This window comes from Melanotaenia boesemani, chromosome 24 (genome assembly GCF_017639745.1).
Source record: "Melanotaenia boesemani isolate fMelBoe1 chromosome 24, fMelBoe1.pri, whole genome shotgun sequence".
NCBI lineage: Eukaryota > Metazoa > Chordata > Actinopteri > Atheriniformes > Melanotaeniidae > Melanotaenia > Melanotaenia boesemani.
The window spans coordinates 14,239,361-14,261,148 of NC_055705.1; the positions used below are offsets into that span (position 1 = coordinate 14,239,361).

Below are 21,788 nucleotides of genomic sequence, written 5' to 3' on the forward strand. Positions count from 1 at the left end.
TTATTAAATTTGAACTTTCGCTGTTGTCTTCTTGTATTTTCTACTTTCATTTTCTTTTGTGAATGTTTCATATTGTGTTCTTGTGATCTTCAATCCTACAGTCTCTAAAATGCAAGAGTATTTAGCAGAAACTAACTCCTTTTAAATCCCACATTAAATTGGTACGTTTTCAAGATGATGGCATCATGAGTAGCGAACAGACTGCCAGCTGTCACTAAGCCCACTTTACAGGGAAATATGTTGACATTGATGTTTAGAAAACTGATGAAGTTTGAACTTAAAATCAAATAGTCCTTTTAAATCTAAACTCTTTGAATTAATACATGTCAGAGTGTCAATAAAGTAAGTCAAAAGATCCGGGATGGGTGATAGGTTGCAAAAACCTGTAAATCTGCAGCCAGATGTCAATAATGGCATCAATAAAAGGGTGGAGTAGTAATAAATAGACTGACTTAGGCGATGTGTGGCAGAAGTCATGCATCGTACCACCAGAAAGGCATGTTTGCAGCATTTCTGACACACACAAGATTTTTAAAACAAGATTCTGTCAACAGGGGGTCACAGCCTGCCTTCATGGCCTGTTCCTCCCCCTCCATATGGTGCTGAAGCTAAGCGGGAAGCACCCTGCAGCTGTGTGCCTTCACAGCAGTGTGGTTTTATCTTCAAATGAGAGGATGTGTGGGTGTCTCTCTTATGAAACCTGTAGAATTGTGTCAAATTCTTTAGAGTTGCCATGGTAAAAGTTGAAAGAGCCAAACATGTTCAGAGCTATCCTGTTGACTTCAAAAGTTAGTCCACATATCCAGTTAGTGAGCAGTGAGTTCTTGACTGTGCAGAGTGATGTCGGCAGGTGCAGTGAGCAGGTCAACGGAGATAAAGTTAGTAACATACAAAGTCATTTCTGATACTGTAGCTGCTGTTTAGCTCCTAAAAAAAGGAGGCTTAAAAGTCTCCATCCTGACAAAACAACATAGAAAATAATCATATTTTAACAGAAGGGGCACATAAATGTTTATATCAAGTCTTTCGACTGGGCACGTTTTTTTCAGTATTGTCTCCAGGCATTTACTTTTCTTAGAAGTCTGCTGTTGATAGTGATGGCAGCAAATCCACTTCCATCCTGTCAGATCTAGGAATAGATCTATTTTCTTTTCTGGCCCCTTCAGTAGCCTGCAGGCAAACATGAAAAAGTGAAGCTCTGATTCTAAAAGCAGAACTTCCGGTTTTTCTGTTGATATTCATTTACCCAACAACAACAAGCCGGCGCTGAATAAAGGCGGTAAGGTGACAGTTTTAAACTTAAGGTAATACACGAGGGGTACGTGCTGACGTCAGTCAACACTTTGTCTGCTCAGACTTAAGAAGTTAAGAGTCGGCGCTCAGTGACAGATTTGAATTGGAGGAGACCAGACTTTTGGAGCCTTCATGCATACCTGATGACTCACCGTTAGAAATATAAAACAGAATGGTAGATTATAGTTAAGGCTCTGGAATCCAGCAGCTGCAGAAAGGAGACAATTTACAATGATGTTGAACACTGACAGAAAATCTATTCTATGAGAACACAGCCAGTTATTTTGAGTTTTTTATTTTATAAGCATTTTCTGTCAGACAACAATTTTAAAATCTTAGAGATAAAGCGAGATTAAAAGGAGTTTATCCTCGTTTTCAGAATCTGGAAGTGACACATTGAAATGCACACTAAAAAGCTACTTAATGTTGCCCCAAACGCTTCCCGTTTGTTTGACTTCTGTATTTATTTCATCAGTTATACAGGGCAAAATAGAGAATTCTCACTTTTTGCATCCCAGTCTCACCATAAAATTACATACAAAATTTTAATTTAAGCAAAAATATATACACTACAATCAATGCTAATATATATATATATATATATATATATATATATATATATATACGTGTGTGTGTGTGTGTGTGTGTGAAATACAGGTTAAATATCCTACAAATTGCACGGTAATGAAGTAGCAGACATTTGACGATAAATAACATAAATAAATAAAAGTAAATAAAAGCAAATGAATAGATAAAATGTAATAATTTGATATAAAGAAATAAAAGTCAGAAGTGGTTCGCAACATCAGGAGTTAAGGGGTTACAAACTGAAACTTTTTTTTTTTTTTTTTTTTTTATCTGAAGTCTTTATTTGACCCTTTAATAAAATGTAAAAACAAAAAACAAAAAGACAAAAAATTGACATTTTTCTATGGTTTATTAACGGTGTGATGTCAGAACAAAGGGTATCCACCAGGGAGCAGAAGACAAGTATCAGAATGTATACAAGAGTGTTTTCAGCACAGTTTTTACCATAAAGTGATGCAACAGGTCTCAGAAACTGTATTTATCAAATATAATACACGTGGCATAAAAGGGTTAAAAACAGTTTTTGGATCCTGTGACATTTGTCAGTCCATTTATTGACTCAAAGTGATGGACTTTTTTAGACCAAAGCACAATATGATATCGAATAGCTTCTGCATGTGGTTTGGTGGGGCCACTGTTTTTCATATAGACCCTCCCATACACTGTAGGGAAGCAGTAAATTGGCTCTTTTCAGGAAGTTGATTTTTTTTAACCCTATGAGCCTTGTGCCTTTTTTTTAAGGCCTCTGCACAAAAAAAAAATGCATAGCCATAATGAGTTGAGTATATTTCTGCAACCGCCAGGTTTATTTGAATATTTTTTTAGTCTTAGTAAATTAAACATCTGTGTATATGTTACTGGTTAAGAATAAATAAAGATGGCACATAGCACAAATAGAAAAAGTTTCAGGCTTGCCAAAAAAAAGAAAAAACAATTATTATAAAGTGCAGTGTCTTTATATCTCTATCAAATTATAGTACAATGTGTAAACACTATCTATACAAAGGCCATGTTACGTCCTCGAGCTCTAGGGGTAAGGAGGACGGAACACAAAGAGAGCCGAATACCAGAGTTAAACGAAAAGACAATTTATTTCAACAAAATGGGTCCAGACACCGCTCTGGTATCGGCCACACAAAACAAAACGAAATGGTTAATCAACGTAAAGTGTCCCGTTACAGGGTAACACAAGCACTATAATAATCAAAAGAGAATGTCCACAAAGAAACAGGGTAATCAACTTAAAGTGTCCCGTTAAAGGGTATCACAAAAGACTAGGATAATAACCAAAAGAAAATGTCCACAAAACGGGAAACACGCACAAAGGCGGAATTGGATATACCAAACAAAACCAAAATGAACTTCACCTCACTCAGGGTAGGGAACACCACACACATCAACTTAAAGTCCTTAATGTTATTCTTTAACTCGCCAAATTCACACACAATAGTCCACAATTCTCTCAGCCTGGCAGGCATGTGTCCCACTGTCCACAGCTGCCCCGAATGATGCTGCTGATGAGGTTATGTAGGGCTCCAAGGACGAACAGCCCGCCTTCCGATAACGAGCCGGCCAATCCAGGTGCCAGGTGAGGGGGTGGGGCGGTGCCACATGATGCACCCTGTCAGTCAGCTCAGCTGTCACCAGGCTGCAGTCCTGCTGGTCGCCGAGCCGGCAAGCAGGCGGCCGTAACACTCCCCTCCTTAAAGTGGAGCTCCATGCTTCACTCAGGCAGTAACGCGATGATTATCACATCAAACATTCCAAGAAGACACATTTCACATAAAGTTCATACACACGTAATGTTTTCACATTTTACACACCAACCCTTGACAAGGCGTCAGCGAACACGTTCTCGCTGCCTTTCTTGTGTCGGATTTCTAAAGGGAATTCTTGCACTAGTAGGGCCCATCTCATAAGTCGTTGGTTATGATTGTACATTCTTGACAGGAACGTAAGAGGGTTGTGGTCGGTGTAAACAAGAATTGGCACAGGGGAAGATCCCAAGTACACCTCGAAGTGCTGTAGTGCCAATACGAGAGCCAAGGTTTCCTTCTCAATAGTGGAATAATGGAGCTGGTGTCGGTTAAACTTTTTAGAGAAATAGCAGACGGGATGGTTGTAACCGTCAGACCCAGTCTGCAGGAGCACGGCGCCTGCACCCACAGCACTAGCATCTACCTCCAAAAGAAACGGCCGGGTTAAGTCAGGTGCGCGCAGCACGGGCGCGTGTAATAATAATGACTTAACGCTGTCGAACGAATGTTGACACGCAGGAGTCCAGCAGAAGGTACTCTTTGGACTCATTATTGATGTAAGGGGCTCGACCACGGTCGCATAATTCCTACAGAATGATCTGTAATAACCTGTCAGACCTAAGAAACGGCGCAGCGCCTTTCGGTTCTCCGGTACGGGGAAATCAACCATAGCGGATATTTTGGCTTCCACGGGCCGCACGCTTCCCTGTCCTACTTGTCGTCCTAAATAAGTGACGGTGGCCTTAGCAAAGTCACATTTTGCTAAGTTCAAAGTTAAAGAGGCGCTCGCTAGGATGTCAAACACAGTACGCAGCACTGTCATGTGTTGTTCCCATGATTCTGTGTAGATCACCAAGTCATCCAAATACATGCTGCAATGGGGAACTTCACCGAACAACGTATTCACCAAACGTTGAAAGGTGGCCGGGGCATTACACATGCCAAATGCCATGACTTTGTATTGGAGGAAGTGATCGGGTGTTACAAAAGCTGAAATCTGGGATGCACGGGGTGTAAGTGGGATCTGCCAGTATCCCTTAAGCAGATCCAACTTACTGACGAACTTTGCATTCCCCACAGCGTCAATGCAGTCGTCTATACGGGGTAACGGGTACGCGTCGGGAACAGTTACAGCGTTCACCTTGCGATAATCTGTTATAAAACGCGGTGTTCCGTCAGGCTTGAGCTCGACTAGGCACGGGGAGCTCCAAGCACTACTACTGGGTTGGGCCATTCCATTTTCCAGTAGATATTCTACTTCTTGTTTCATTAACTGTCTTTTAGTAGGGTTGGCACGGTAGGGATGTTGTTTTATGGGTTTGGCGTTCTGGACGTCAATGTCATGCGTTACTACGGTAGTTTGTGTTGGAATATCTTTAAATATGCACGCGTACTCTTGCACTAAGTCGCGAATATCCGTCTGTTGCGCACGGGGTAGATGCTGCAGTAGAGAAGGCAGATCCTCCAGCATCTGTGAATTTGGTAACCGTGGAGTTAAACGAGGCTCTACGGGTGAAGCGGGATCGGGAGCACACCCACTCGATTCCTTCACCAGTAGGCCAACGTTCTTAATCGGAGTCACACTTTCCGTCGAATGCGGTACACGGTGGATATATGCTTTAAGCATGTTTACGTGACAGACACGAGTCTTCCGCTTGCGGTCCGGTGTTGCTATAATGTAACACGTATCACTTATACGGGTCTTGACAATATAAGGAGCTGAAAAGCGAGCGGACAACGCAGTACTGGACAAAGGGAGCAGAGCTAACACTTTTTCTCCCTCCTGAAAGTGTCTAGTGACAGCTTTCTTGTCATAACGGGCTTTCATCTCCGCCTGCGAACTTCGCAAAGACGCAGCAGCGAGCTCGCGCGCGCGTCGCAAGCGAGTGGTGAGATCCGTGACGAAATCTAGTGCGTTCTTTTCCGGACTACTAGCTTCTAGCAGTTTTTCTTTAAGTACCTTTAAGGGCCCACGAAGTTGATGGCCGAACACTAACTCGGATGAACTAAAACCTAAGGATTCGTGAGGCGCCTGTCGAACAGCGAACAGCGCGTATGGGAGCCCCTCGTCCCAGTGTTTCACGTCGCTGTAACAGTGCTTGCGGAGTACGGATTTTACTGACTGGTGCCAGCGTTCCAGTGCTCCTTGGCTTTCAGGGTGGTACGCGCTGGAAGTGACATGTTTAATGTCTAACTCCCTTAGTGCTTGTGCAAAAAGTCGTGACTTAAAGTTAGTTCCTTGGTCTGTCTGTATTACTCGCGGCAGACCGAAAGTAGAAAAGAACTTTATCAATGCCTTAGTAATTGTCCTTGCGGTTATCCGTCGGAGCGGTATTGCTTCCGGATAACGTGTTGCCGTACACATTAACGTTAACATGAACACATTTCCCGATCTCGTTCTGGGTAATGGGCCTACACAATCAATAATTAGTCGTTCAAACGGTTCCCCCACTGCAGGTATGGGATGCAATGGTGCACGGGGAACTGGTTGGTTGGGTTTCCCCACCATCTGGCATACATGACAGCTCTTTACGTACGTGACCACATCCTTCTTCAGGCCTGGCCAGAAGAAGTGTTTTAACACCATCTGATATGTTTTGTTAATACCTAGATGTCCCGACCATAAGGCATCATGCGCGTGCTTAAGAATATGCTGACGGTAAATGCTCGGCACAACAAGCTGTGTCTCAACATTCCAGTCCTCGTCTGGTATCTCCACCGGACACCAGCGTCGCATTAACACGTCGTTGCTTAAGAAAAACGAGCTAGGTTTCACCTCGGCCCCCTCAGCACTCACCACTTGTGGGTAACAAGGTTGCAAGGTGGGATCCTCCCTCTGCGCGTTGATCAGCTGGTTTCTCGTGAGGGGAGGGAGCGGGAGAGCAGAGAACACGGGGGAACTCCGAGCTTTTATGTCGGAGACCCCGGTCTCAATCTCACTTCCCGCACCCTCATCTGTAGGAGAAACAATAAAACTATCAGACAGGTCAATGTCATCATCATGTACCTCGTTGTTTTTATGTTTTTGTGAACGGGTTACCACTCCCGTTGACAGGGTTTCCGGTTGCGTCTCTTCACGCATCGGAACTCCCACAACTTCCAATGAGGGAATGACACAGCCACCAGCTATGTCATTTCCCAGCAAAACAGTGACATTTGCCACGGGAAGCTCGGCACAAACCGCCATTGGGTAGCTGCCACTAACCAATGCAGTTTTTAAGTGCACAGTGTGTACTGCGCGCGGAGTGTATTTCATCTCCACTCCCCGCAGGAATACGTCATATCCTGCTGACGAGGTCTCGGAGAAAGGAAGCGCATCTGCCAAAATAAGAGTCTGTGACGCACCTGTGTCTCGCAGCATGCGTACTTCTCTTTCATCCTCCACTCGTCCTGTTAAAGAAACAGTTCCAGTTATAATGAACGGTTGAAAGCACAGATCCACATCTTCCTTCACTGGATTTTTCTGGCTCACAAAACCAACTCCTTTTGAGGAGGTGTGTTTATTTTCCACTTGCTTAAACTTGTGACAGTCCGCAATAAAATGACCTGGCTTATGACAGTAAAAGCAGAGCCTCTCCTCGGGCTTCTTAGCCTTCATGTCAGATCCTTTTCTTACAGCCGGTGTTTCAGGTTTCTGGAACACCGTCCTATGTGTGAGGACGTATTCGTCCGCCATTGTTGCAGCAGAAGATAGCAGAGTTACTTTCTGCTCATTTAAATGAATAACCAGCCCTTCTGGTATTCTATTTTTGAACTCTTCTACTAGGATTAATTCACGGAGGGCTTCAAAAGTTTCTACACCACACGATGCACACCATCGGTCAAAGAGAGTACATTTTTCTCTTGCATATTCCACATAAGTCTGAGAGTATTCCTTTCTATAAGTGCGGAATTTCTGGCGATAAGCCTCCGGAACCAGCGCATACGCCTTGAGAACCGTGGCTTTCACTACTTCATAATCCTGGCTAGCCACAAGAGGGAGCGCTGCTACTACCTCTTGCGCTCTTCCAGTTAAGCGGCATTGTACCAGGAGGGGCCAACACTCTTTCGGCCATGCTAGAGCAATAGCAATTCGCTCGAAGGCAGGGAAATAACTGTCCACATCCGATTCCCGAAACCCTGGAACAAAAGGAATAGATTTAGAGACATCAAATGGTAAAGCCAGTCCCTGGGATGGACCAGGTAACCCGGGTGGGGAGACACTTGCCTGAGCGCTCAGCTCCGCTTGCCGCAAGCGCACCGCTTTGTCGGCTTCAATTTCCAACCGGCGTACCTCTAGTTGGAACTGCCGCTCCTGAGCTTTCTCCTGTGCCTCTAAGTGAAGCTTGGCAAGCCGCAACCTCAACCGAGCATCCCCACCGGACGCTCCCTGGCTACTGTCGAGCACGAGAGGGTCAAAGCGGGGGAGTGTGATCGGCGTCGTAACCCGATCACCTTCTCCAGACGCCTCTCCCTGCTCCGGCAGAGTGGGTCGGACTTTCTGCTCAGCGATCACCGGATCCATGCTCTGGGCATGATCCTCAGCACCAGGAGACCCAGTCGGCGTCTCGGAACCAACAGGCATACACACAATGTCTCTTTCCACCAAACCAGCTATTACCACTGACCTCAATTCCCGTTTCCTATAATGTCTCAGCCATGGGATATCGAAGTGATCAGCTATCACCGTTAAGTCGTCCTTACGACAATCCATCACCTGATCTAGAGACGGATTCCCCAGAAACCTCTCTAAATCGAAGGCGACCTTCTTTCTAACCATTTTAACCACAGGTACAATGTCTGCCAAATGCGGAAGTTAATCCTTACCGTGATGAGGTGCCGTCACTCGTTCCTGCTGTCGCGAAAACGTACAGCAGAACCCACAGAGTCCTCTGACTCTATTCTAACAATATACACGTTATATTTATAAGTAACAATAACAATAATTAATAAACTCCCGGACGAGCCCCCATTATGTTACGTCCTCGAGCTCTAGGGGTAAGGAGGATGGAACACAAAGAGAGCCGAATACCAGAGTTAAACGAAAAGACAATTTATTTCAACAAAATGGGTCCAGACACCGCTCTGGTATCGGCCACACAAAACAAAACGAAATGGTTAATCAACGTAAAGTGTCCCGTTACAGGGTAACACAAGCACTATAATAATCAAAAGAGAATGTCCACAAAGAAACAGGGTAATCAACTTAAAGTGTCCCGTTAAAGGGTATCACAAAAGACTAGGATAATAACCAAAAGAAAATGTCCACAAAACGGGAAACACGCACAAAGGCGGAATTGGATATACCAAACAAAACCAAAATGAACTTCACCTCACTCAGGGTAGGGAACACCACACACATCAACTTAAAGTCCTTAATGTTATTCTTTAACTCGCCAAATTCACACACAATAGTCCACAATTCTCTCAGCCTGGCAGGCATGTGTCCCACTGTCCACAGCTGCCCCGAATGATGCTGCTGATGAGGTTATGTAGGGCTCCAAGGACGAACAGCCCGCCTTCCGATAACGAGCCGGCCAATCCAGGTGCCAGGTGAGGGGGTGGGGCGGTGCCACATGATGCACCCTGTCAGTCAGCTCAGCTGTCACCAGGCTGCAGTCCTGCTGGTCGCCGAGCCGGCAAGCAGGCGGCCGTAACAGGCCATCTGTGATATAGTGAAGCAGAACAAAATTAAAGAGGTTTTAGTTCACATAGTTCAAGCGAGGTCTGGCCATCCGTTCTCAACATTTCCCAGTTGGTGGACCTCAGGTTTTAAAATTTTAACACTTTTCAGGAGTTAAAAATAAACTTTTCTTAGCCTTGAGAGTAAAGAGTAACTCCAAGGTGAGCTAAGAGTCAATATTTGACACATTTAATTTCACAGTTCTTGTATATTTTTTAATACTTCACATCATAGCAGACGAAATGCTTTCCACTGAGATCAGCAAACCTGCATGAACTCCAACGTGCACATCTCTGTCATTTCACACTTGACATACCAAGCAGTGCCCACACTGAGTGCCATCATGCAGTTACCTTCTGCAGTCACGGCACCAAATCTCCTGCATTTAGACTAACGTCCATTAGGTTTGTTGCTACACATGCAAAACTCAACATGCTGACTCTGGATGCTACATTACTTTCTATGAAAATGACTTCACTCAACATCTATCTGTTAACTACAGATTACTTGCTTTCATTGAATAAATGCTCACAGATTTAAAATGGCAGTGCAGTAAGGTGCATGCTGGGAACCCCATCTAAAAAAGATCCCTGTCCTCATATGAAGGCACATTTTTTCAGACCCAATACTTGGGTTTTATATCTATTAGGTTCTTCTCATCTCAGAAAGAAAAGAAAAATATTTCATGATGAAAGCTACGTGACTATAAATACTTATTAAAAATGTAATTATTTAACAAAGCAGTGTGGCATATTTTTTAGATGTCAGGACGACAGCAGATGGTGTTAGGTGTGTAAAATCTCAGTGTGTTGCTCAATGAAGTGTGAGATGTTATGCAGGAAGGAGAATGTGAGCAAATAGGGGTGTGATTTCAGACAGCTTTACAAAGATGAATATGCTCAAGATTTTTTGGACTCATGGGAAAGTTTGACTTCCAATTAAGATTAGCTTTGCTTTGATTAGCTTTCCGTTTTACATTCTAGACCAGCAGACTAAGGCTGAGAGTGTACTTTCTCTTTAACCTCGCATTTGCAACCAGTTCTGTTACCATTCATTGTCCACATACTTTCTTCTGGAGTACACGTGTAACTGGAGGATTCTTCTAAGGGAACATTAGAGAACTGAGATCTGATAGTTACCGAAATTTATAGGGTGTAAAAACATATCAACATGGTGACAGTAGAGGTTAACATTTAGTTAATTTTGAGATCACAGCAAAAAATAAAAAAATAAAAACATAGCAGTAGATGGTATGTAAGGCTCCTAAAAAAACACACTGTGTTTTTTCCTTGAAACCTTCCATCATTTTACATCATCAAAGCCACCTGAGGTGAGAGGGGTAATACATTATTCAAAGGTTTGGTTCATTTGACTAAGTGCAGTGTGAAAGCAAACTGGGACCAGCTGAATGTTGCAACCCTCATTTATACCCGGTCTAGTGGACTATTGGGTGTAAAAACGTCGCAAGTTACCCAACACCAAAACAAGCCAGATGCCTTGAGAAGCTCAAACACATTGTGTTGAACCAACCTGACTTTGTAAAGATGATTTTATTGTTTATATTAATTTCCCTCCATTCAAATTCCACAATCACATAAACAGGATCATCTATCTGTAAACTCAGGGGAAAAAGATGTCTAATTCCCACCAGCTTCATTATTAATCAGGAATTTTCTACGTGCTCTAAAAATGTTACATTTCTACATTTGATAAAAAGCTGAGATCTCAGTTATAATGAAATTTACTTGCTGGGGGAAAAGAAAAAAAGAAGAAAGCACTGGATCAGAGTATGGACCAAAACTCTTGGGACTTAATGCAGCTTGGGGGCCACCTAATTTATCTTTGTGAGAAGCAGGAAATGTAGTCTGCTTGTGTCCTGCTGTAGATGTCCATAAGCTTAATTAACGTCAGCAGAGGGGAAAACAAGTGGCCTCCTCTGTGTTTTGGTGTCACAAAGGGGCTTACAGATTATAAATATACATCTACATAGTCGCTTTGATATCTCACCAGTCCACCATTAGATGCCCGCAGCTGCTAGCAGCACATTCAAAGGCTTATCAAAACACAGCTTTCCCTTTGCTTTGCTAAACGTTGCTCTACAGCAAATGCATCTGAAAGAAGATGTTTGTGCAGGGAAATAAAGAGTCATAAAAATTGGTCAGACACAGCATATGAAATCCAAATCTTTTTAAATTAAACTGAACAAGAAAGTAAGACATATAAATAAACAAAAACATGTTATTTTCAAAGATCAATCCCAAATCACTAACAGACACTTACATTTTAAGGAATTTGACAAATTTTTGGTTCCTTTAATTTCAGTATTTACAGATTATGCATAAACTGATGAGACAAATTCAATAACTTGTGTCAACTTCATTAGTTCACTTTGGCAATCGCCATCTGTATGCTTCAAGAATATACGACCTCTAGTGGTCATGAGAGGAACAACACATAAAGTGCATTAAAGCGACAGTGGTATAGGACAATAAATTTATTTTTGCCCCAACTGTGATCTGATTCCACCCCTAACCAAATAGTTTCCATTTCCAACTGTAACCTTATAATGCTTGTTGGAAGAGAAGAAACAGTTTAATCATACTGGGTCTTCTTGTATTGGTTGAATCTAACACAACAATAGTTCTTGTTCAGATCTGAAAATGCTCATAAGAGTCATATTTGAAGGAGGGATGAACTTCCTGCTTGGTTATTAAGTTTTGAGATGTGCAGAACTTAGTGGGAACCCATCAGCTGCCAGTGGATGTGCCAGTGAAACTTTTGTCTGTTATTGGCTTTTTGATGTAGATTACATAGTTTGAAGAGCATTTTGTATGCCGGTCACTAACAAATAACTTTTACCTCTCATTTGCCCCTCTCCATTGTATCACCTATTTGATGGCGAACTGTATTGATATGTTCGTTCAACAAATGCATTTGTGCCCCTCTTGATTTCTCATCCAAGCTCAATAAAGAAGAAACAGCAAGTGGCAACAGCTTCCCATAAGTTGAGAAAACATGAGTCCAATCTGGGTTTGCATGAAGCTAATGAGACATGAAATTGGCTCTACTGTGCAGGCACTTGAGCTTCCACCAATCAACCAAAGGGGAACCCCCTCTAGCCAATTGCAATATGCAGGCTTATTAGGTACAGTATCAAACGGGGCTACTGTTTTACATTCATGATCTCACTGAAAACTCACTTGGAGGTTGGTAAAAATCCAACGTGGCTGTTTTAGAGTGATTTTCTGCTGATATAGAGTGCCTTTTAAAACTGGCAATTTACTGTTTGTAGTCATCCAATCATGTGAATTTTAAAACGCCTGTTTCTGTTTTGGTCAAACTTGCTAGCTTTTGCTTTCTTTTGAGCTTTGTGTCAGGTCTTTTTTTTATTATTAAACGCTTAAGTGAATGGGCATATTGGCTAAAATATGTATTTCTTTGAAAGGTTTGCATATCAAACAGAACAGTCAGCTCGTAACAATGTTTTCAGCTAAATCTTGATGCTGGCAGAATATGTGGCAGGGTTTATTGGGGTTTGGTACAAGACCAAAGTAGAAGCATTTCAGCTTGTTTATTTTCTTAAACAGAGATAACTATACTTCATTTGTGCCAAATGAAATTGTTTCCCCATTTAAAATAGACTGCATGTGAAAACTGTCTGACAACAGCATAAGTCTCTTTGGTATTTAATAGTTTATATTAAATTCAATTAAGCTTTATTTGTGTAGCACCAGTTCACACCAATGTTATATCAGGGCACTTTAAAGACACATCAATCCCAGCTATTTGTCATCCAGTCTATATTCATACAAGCCATCTACTATAGCAGTGGTTTTCAAACGTTTTGAGCCACAACCCTCAAGACAAAATGCATTGGTGTTCACAACCACCACCCCCACCTGTATCAAAGAGACCATCTTGCACCATCTTCTAAATATAAGGGTAGAAAACTGATGGAATTGTTATAAATAAGGAAGATAAAGTGGTTTTGGGGGGGTTTACCACTGTGACACCTACATGCCCAAAATCAGCCGAGATGTCAGATTCAGATTTTTATTGTGGCATGTGTACTAACTTGGTTGTTTATGTGTTAAAAAAGGTGCTAATTTAAAAGATTTATCTCTTCATTAATGGTTTATTTTGATAACCCTGGCAAAAATTCCAAATGTATTAGATAATGTAGGCTATATATTTTTCAAAATTATCTGGCGACCCCCTGAAATTCTTTAATTTTTCCACAAAAAAAAATTTCTACAACAAAATAACACATTTACTATTGTTAAATGAACAACCATAGCAAACGAATCAAATAAATAAAAGGCACAGCCTGATTATTATGACAGTGTCGATAAAAATGGTGATAAATTACACTTATCTGCTGTTATTAACAGTCTGCTAACTATTCGTTTGAATGCAAGAAATATATTTAACTGCAATCATTATAAAATCATTTAAGTGTTTTTGAAGGCTGCTAAAACTCAGCAAAATTCACATTATGTCATAGCTAGGGGAGGAGATAGGGCTTAGCCTTCATTCAGTAGTGTTAATAGATAGATGGTTCCTCAGGGAAGGTGACAGACAAATTTTCATTGATTAACAGGAGCTTAGGCAAAATAAGAAGCAGTATGAGTCAAAGCAAATAGCCCCCAGTAAAGCATCCCAAACTGGGCTGTTTCAGGCCTGATACAGACCATCTTAAAGCACATTGACAAGCGTCTGCTTCCATTTTCTCTGTAAATCTTTGTTCTCAAGTCTAATGATAATGTAAATACAAGTTATTCCCAATTTACCTTGTTGACTTACCCTTTTTAAAAGTGAATCTGAAAGGATGCAGGGGAAATAAGGAGATGGATTGCAACTCGGGGTTTGTGCTTTTTTTTTAAAAAAAGAAAAACCATTGTTTGTTCCAACTTGATTTTTGTTGTTTTGACTTGAAATTTAAGCACAATAACTTGGTGCTTAAGACATAAAAATTGAACTATTTACACGTCATTGTTTGGTTCTTTTTTTTTTTAACAACTTATCCCTCCAGGGTGTTTTTTGGTTAGGCGTTTTGTACTCTTGGGCTACAGGAAATGAATTAGACATTAAGAAAGATAATGTATTTTTTAAGCTCTCTCCATCCAAATGTAGTTTAAATGGAATTTGAATCTAAATAAAGGTCATTACAGCAAAATAAATTGCAAATTGTCAGTTTGTTACTGCATTTTTAATTCTAGCTCAGTCCCTTTTACTCTCACACAGCCACATCAGCCAATACAGATGAAAGCTCCCATACATCACATTACTTGAAGCACATAGTGGTTAGGTTTTGTTCTTCTACTCGAATTAACAAAGATAAAGCCATGATGTCCTTCTGTTGAATTACCCAAAACAAGGCTGAAAAGGACTAGGTGAAGAAGCACGTCTCAGAAGAGGCAGTCAGCCAATCAGATAGCTCTTGCTGAATACCGCATGCATGTGTGGTTTATTTCTTTTTCCTCCTCTAAATTATTCTAATCAAAGCAAATGGGAAATGTGCCACAGCTCCAGGGTAATGTTACTCGGGTCGACTCAGGCAGAAAAATGAGAGCTCAGCTCGGGGATTAGACGTGCAACAATCATCAGACACGCTAAGAAAACAGGTGGCAAAGAAAGCCATGATGTGTGTAGTTAAAGAATTACTTCATTTTTAAGCTTCCGATGAGACGCGTGCGTCTTGGATCTTTGAACTTGCATGTCTGTGATGTGCTTGGGTAATCTTAACTGTCTATACAGTGCACTGTACTATGTGTATGCCATGCCCCCCACCAAGTTCCATGATTTGCTACTGCTTTTCAATATATTTTGGGGGAATATTTGCAAAAGACAATTTGTTATTTGATGAAACTCCTCCAACTTCAGGTAACTTGCGTAACCTCAGTTCTTTGAATAGCACAAGTGTCTAACATTGGGAACGCTCTGGGCATGACCCCATCAAAAGCTCCTATTGCACTCCTCTAGCAAAGATTGGCTGGAGACAAGTGTTTCAGAGTCGAGAAAAGTGAAGAGCTTCCCGCTATATATAAGACTGACACTGTGGAGACAACTTATTTTAAAATGCTCACCCCTTCCTCGCTACAAATAAGCAAGGAGGGTGGGCTGGTGAGACACGTGCAGGGGACTCTGGTGTTTTTCTGAGATGGAAAAAATTACACAGATAGTTGACTGTAACATTGCCTGACTGACTGACCACCTCTGGGTGTAATTTCCACTCTGCCAAACAATCAGCTTGTGGGCCACTTTATGCAGCCAAAGGGACGTCAGACCCCCGACTGTTGATATAAGCCTCTACAGTGGCGTTGTCCATTTTGATGTACATATGGTGTCCCCCCTCAAGAGAAGAAGGAAATGTGGTAGTGTCAATTGAACAGCCAACAGTTCCAGATCATTTATGTGGGCTGACCATGGATGAGGGCCCAGCGTTAGGGGCTCAGTATTAAGTAATTTTGCAGTTGGAAATGAATGCTTGCAAATAACGTCAGTGTTTGCATCTATAAATCAAGCTTGTCACCCTGTTAAAAACAACCTGGTTGTAAAAAAAGATTTGTATTTGTGGGGAAAAAAAAAATCTTTTGCGAAGATACAAAGCACAAAACTGCATGCGAGACTCTGAAGTTATGGTTGTGAATTATGTCCATATCTTTACACTTCTATTTTCTATCTTCTGTATTTTATTTCAATACAATAGTGAAATACAGCATTTTAAGCCGACTCGTGACCTTTCCCCAATCCTAACCGCCCAGTTTTGGTGACTTAAGTCAGAGAGAAAGAAAAAAATACAAACTTAAACCATCACATCCAACATTAGTATAACGTAAGAGTCCAAGCACATTGTCGTGGTAAGGAAAATGCCACAGGTTTTTAGTTTCTGGAAAAACAAACAAAACAAAAAACATGTGCAAGTGTGAAAAATGCACATGCAAGACTTAAACACATTTTTTAAACACACATTCGGTGTCAAAATCCAAGCCATATATCACCACCTAACCCAGTATTTTATGTCCTGACCATAACCAGGTGTTTAGTACCATATAGAAACTCTGTTGTGTATATGAAATTATCACAGTAAATGCATGCATGCATTTGGCATGGTAACACTGCAACTGTCCTGTTTCCAGAAAGCTACAAAGGCAACATGTTTCCTGGTGGCAGGGTTGTCTACCAACATGCATCTTACTCCACCACTGGCCCTCCTGCCTCCTTGTGTGGTCCAAGTTGCTCACAGTTCTGTGAACAATGTTTCATTTGCTGTCCATATTATATTGTCACAGCCATTTTGTCACTGCAGTGGTGATTAAGAAGACACTGCACATCTCAAGTTGATAATGGTTTTTAATTTCTGTAACACTAACGGTATGTAAAACTTCTGAACTTGTGAGCTGTGCACAATGTACCATTTAATCTGATGATGACACTAAAAAACAATTCATTACAATTTCTCTAAATATTGTGCAGTGACTTCCGTGAAAAAGTATTTTTTGATTGGCACTCACTCTTGTTAAACATACAGAAAAACCAGTAAAAGGCCTGATTAGTCATTGTTTGGTTTTCTCCTCATCGCCTCACCTCCATCCTCATTAGACATCCAGAAAACACAAGCTGACCAACTGACCCTGCCTCCAACTGCTAAGACCAAACAGACAACAGAAGGAATAATCTCCAATTCGTTAACCCTTTTTGTGCAGCCCTGTGGAGACTGTTAAATTTAATATCCATCCTGCCTTTTCTCATCAATTAAATTTAGCTTAAGTAATCGCAATGGAAGCAGCTCATTCATGCACAAAATTTCTAAAAGATTATTATTGTTGGGAAAGCACACATTTCGTGGAGAAACCACAATCTTTTATGTCCATGTTTCAGGTCTACTTTACTCAGCATTTACTGTATGTGCTTCACAAAAGGCATGAAAACATCACTCTTGAATCTATGCCTTTTAAGCTTATATGTACCTATCTTTTAAGTTCTTGTATTTACCTCATTGTGATGAGGGAACTTACTACAAATCTAACATCCATCTTTGTGGATTCTGTCCTCTCTTTCTGCAGGAAGCTACCGCTGAAGGAAGAAAATGGAAAAGAGTCTCTCAAGCCGGATACGATTGAAATCAAAGTGCACAGTGACAACAGCATCCATATAAAACCAGACGACAGCAAAGCGTAAAAAGAGTCGGCCCCCTCGCCACCAAATGAACATTCGGATCATGAGACCAAAACCCAGAGAAACTACAACACTGGAAAATACTGGAGTAAAATACTTTATCTGTTTATAACAGTGCCCCAGTGAAAGGCATGTGTAAATACAAATTATAGAGAGAAAGTGGACAGAAAGAAAGGGTTAACCTCTGGGGGTGGTTAATATGGCACGTTAACCACCCAGAGTGGTTACCATACCATGTCCTCACAAACATGGAATCAGTGGAAGGTTCTTGTTGATCAATGATTGTATATTATTATTTTTTGCCTTTATTTTTACCACTTTTGGCTGTTCCTTGGTTTAATTTCTCTTATTATGTTGCTAAGGTATTTTCATGCAGTTAAACGGATGTCTGTGCCCCTCCCCTTCTTCTTAATTTTCTGTGGAACAAAAAAAAAATCACAATCAAGGAGGCATAAGTTTTCAAAATTTTTTGTCCGAACAAACGCATGGGCCCAATGTGAGCCTGAAAGTCACAATGCAGGAACCATTTTATGCCTTTAATAGCTGAACATAAATCTAGTTTGTCAGAAAAAACGGTACACAGTGATTTGTAAGAAAAAATATGGACTTATTATTTGATAAATTATGATCTTGATAGGCTGTTGCAGGAAAATAAGCTAGAAAAATAAGAATTTTTTTAACAAAAAAAATGTAAAAAATAAGAGAATGCAGCACGTGCATACATTATATGTCATTGATGGTAGTGGACCTCTAAATGTTCAGCATACATGTTCACGCTTTGGTTTACATGGAGTACTGACCAGATTGATTGTGTTGAAGGTAATTACGCTATAAAAGCAGAAAAAGTAGGGTGTAGTGCCACTTAAAGCCCCAGAAACACTGCTTTTTTTTAAAAAAAAAAAAGTCTGTTTTCTCTCTGATGATGTTGTGTTGTACATAGGTGGGGAAAAAAAGATATTTTACAGAGCTTTTATGTAAATATTCTCTAAAGTACAACAGGATATTAGGGCCACATTTAGAAAAAAATTCACAGGTTTAGAGAATAAAGTTAGAATATTACTAGAACAAAATCCTAATTTTACGAGTATAAAGTTGTAATTTTACGATAATAAAGTAATATTTTAACCAGTTGTTTTAGAAGAGGAACGTTGTTAAAATTAAGGTGATGGAGCATTTGAAGTTGTACTTCAGCACAGGTTTAACTAACCAGGAGAAGCTTTATCTTTCGAGGCATCAGCACCTTTATAAAAATGTGCTAGAAAATGAATCTATTCTGCAAAAAGAAGCAGACTTGGAGGAAATAGTTGCTTTTGTGTAGGGGGAAATGGCTGGAATTAGTTTATTCTTGAAGGCTGTGAAAAAATATTTTTCTTAATGTGGCCCTAATACTCCATCTTACTAAAGGGTGTGTTGTTTGATTTTTTTACTTTTTCTTTTTTTTTTTTTTTTCTAATGCAAAAAGCACTTTTCTTTTTTCTTTTGTGAGCATTCCTGTTTTTGTTTTTTTGTTTTTTTTCTGTTGTGTTCTGGTCCAAAGTTCAGTGATGGTGTAAAACTGCTTTTCCCAGCCATTTGCTTTCCCTGAAGAAAAACCCATGCCCTAAGGCTATTTCACGGCATTTCAGTAGAGGCAGTAATTACGGCATTAATGTGCCTTCTTACTTTCTTTTATTTTTTTTTCCCCTCCCCTCTTGTGGCCCAGTGCTGCTGCAGCAGCATTCTCCATCAGAATAAAATTTTGATCGCTACTTACTTTTTTATTTTTTGCCAGAGAATGTGTCAGAATTTAATCATATTGTTATGCCGTGAATTCTGGGAATCATAGTCTTAGGGGCCGTGGGTTGTAGTCGACGACACTGGACAGAAACAGACTCAACTATTTTGTCAAACTAGATGTCAGGTTGATGCTGTTACTCAAATAAAAAGTAAAGTGGTGGGCTCCAGAAATCTGCTGTTAGGGCTTGTAATGAATCACCATGTGTGTGTGAGTGTGTGTGTGTGCAAGTTGTTTGATGTGTGCGTGCATACATGCATGTGTGAGTGAATACATGTCAGGTTGCATGTATGTCTGTTGAATGTATCTGCAAGTACTGTAAGTCATATGTGTGGATGTCTGCAAGACTGTCTGTGTGTCTCCTTATCAGACCCTAAATGAAGAGTTCAATAATTAACATGTTGCCATTTATTTTGTTAATTTTGCATATTAGATTAAAGTATTGGTACAGTTTCTGAAAGACATATTGGTGATGACAACATACCAGGTATGAATGCTGCCAGAGTTCGAGAGCTCTCACGCTGAGATTTGAGAGGAGGTGCTCTGATGAGTAAAACCTGATAATGTAGTTCTTGACAGTGATTAATTCCCCTGGCTGCAGCACTCCATGCATGTGTCTGTGAGCCCCCGCCACTATTCCCTTGCCTCTCAGACTGCACTGGTTTTTATCTCAGACCTCGTAGCGCAGGCTTTGTTTTCTCACAGCAAGCCCTTGTACTTGTATATCTCAAGTGGATGGTCCTGCCCTGGAGTGGTTCTGTTGCCTGTTACGATCACTGTAAATATGGGAGCACAGTGCCTGGAGGCTATAAGATTTGTATATGTTCTTTTGTATTTGAATTGAGTCTAAAAAAAAAAAAAAAAACCTTCCCTTCTTTCCCCCTCTTTCCTCTCTGTCTCCTCCACCACACCTCAGTCCTTTTTTTTCTGTCAGGGGGTAAAACAGGTGTGTTTGAGCTCAGTGTACAGTATGTGTCCTTTTTGTCCCCATGCTCCCTGTGTCCCCTGGACTGTCCCTGCTGAGTGTGCTTTGTGCAGGAGGTGGGAACTATTGATGTCTCTCTGTACGTACCTGTGGAACACTTGTGACTCCTATCATTTGCAGCTGTAAATAAACATGTCCTGGTAGAAGAGAGTGAGAAGTTGTCATTCATGGCTTCATTAATGTGTCTCTTGCAGCCATTTCTAACCTGCGGATTCTAAGATCATCCATTCAGCTGCACAAGTAATTAGGGGGTTTAGTCTTTTTGCCAGGATCTGGAAGAAAGTCCAAGCTCTTACCCTCAGCTGAGAGGAAATTTTCTCAGAGGATAAGGAAAAAGCCAAGAAACCAGCAAATCCACTGGGCTGCTATGAACTGGAACCTGCTGCAATACATCTATAGTCAAGCTAGTCTTGCATCACCATGGGCAGGGAAGCTGTAGTCCAATATAGGAGACCCCTTCTCCAACTTGGCCAAGGTTTGCAGCTGAATCATGGCAGTAGGAGAGCTCAAGGTGTCTTTTAATAAATTAAAGGCAAAGATGTTCTGGCCAACAATGAAGGTTTGCCAACTGTACTGATTAACGCCAAACAAGCAACAAAGTTTCTACAAAAGTGTTTTCTCACATTTCTAGATTTCTTCTGTCAGGCCTGGGAATCACCTTTAGGTGGACCTTTTCCCAAATGTTTTTAGTGGAGCCATGCATATTTAAGCTGAAATTAGATGTCATTACAGTCAGCCTTTTCAGACACAAAACGTGAATAAAAATGGTTTTAAAGGGAAACACTTTTTTAGGTGCTATTACAGTGCTGGACTTGGTGTCATAGATTCAACAAGGTGTTGGAAACGTTCCTCAGAGGTTTTCTCCATATTGGCACGACTGCATCACACAGTTGCTGCAGGTTTGTCAGCTGCAGCCATGATGAGAATCTCCCGTTCCACCACATCTCAAAGCTGCTTCACTGGACTGAGATCTGGTGGCTGTGGAGGCCGTTGGAGTCCAGTGAACTCATCGTCATGTTCTGGAAAGCAGCTGAAGATGATCTGAGCTTTGTGACATGGTGCATTATCCTGCTGGAAGTAGCATCAGAAGATGCTCCACTGTGGTCATAAAGGGATGGACATGGTCAGCAACAATACTGAGGTAGGCTGTGCTGGTTAAAAGATGCTCACCTGGTACTGAATGTGGCATGAAAATGCCCCCCACACATAACACGACCACTATCAGCCATTAATACAATGCAGGATAGATCCATGTTTTCATATTGTTTCCATCTAATTCTGCCCCTAGTTTTCCAATCTTCTATTGCTGCTGTAGCCCACCTGCCTCAAGCTTTCACATGTTGGTTCTATCATCTCCAACCAGTTTGCCCATTATCCTCTTACATCAACAAGGTATTTTGGTCCAGACAACTGCTGGTTACTAGATATTTTCTCTTTTTCAGACCGTTCTCTGCAAACCCTAGAGATGGTTGTTTGAAAATGACAGTAGATCAGCAGTTTCTGAAATACTCAGACCAGATCATCTGGCCCCAACAACAATGCTACATTCAA

The 21,788-nt window shown here is 41.1% G+C and overlaps 1 protein-coding gene across 5 annotated transcripts in view; it reads left to right on the forward strand.

Moving 5' to 3' along the window:
* Nucleotides 1-20,380, forward strand: part of LOC121635712 (neural cell adhesion molecule 2-like) — a 466,780-nt gene extending 446,400 nt beyond the window's left edge. For all 5 annotated transcript variants that reach the window (XM_041979023.1, XM_041979021.1, XM_041979020.1 and 2 more), the window contains one exon: nucleotides 17,367-20,380. In XM_041979023.1, coding sequence (XP_041834957.1) covers nucleotides 17,367-17,481 — 115 coding nt within the window. In that variant the 3' untranslated portion in view covers nucleotides 17,482-20,380. The remainder of the gene's footprint in view (nucleotides 1-17,366) is intronic.
* The last annotated feature ends 1,408 nt before the right edge of the window (nucleotides 20,381-21,788 follow it).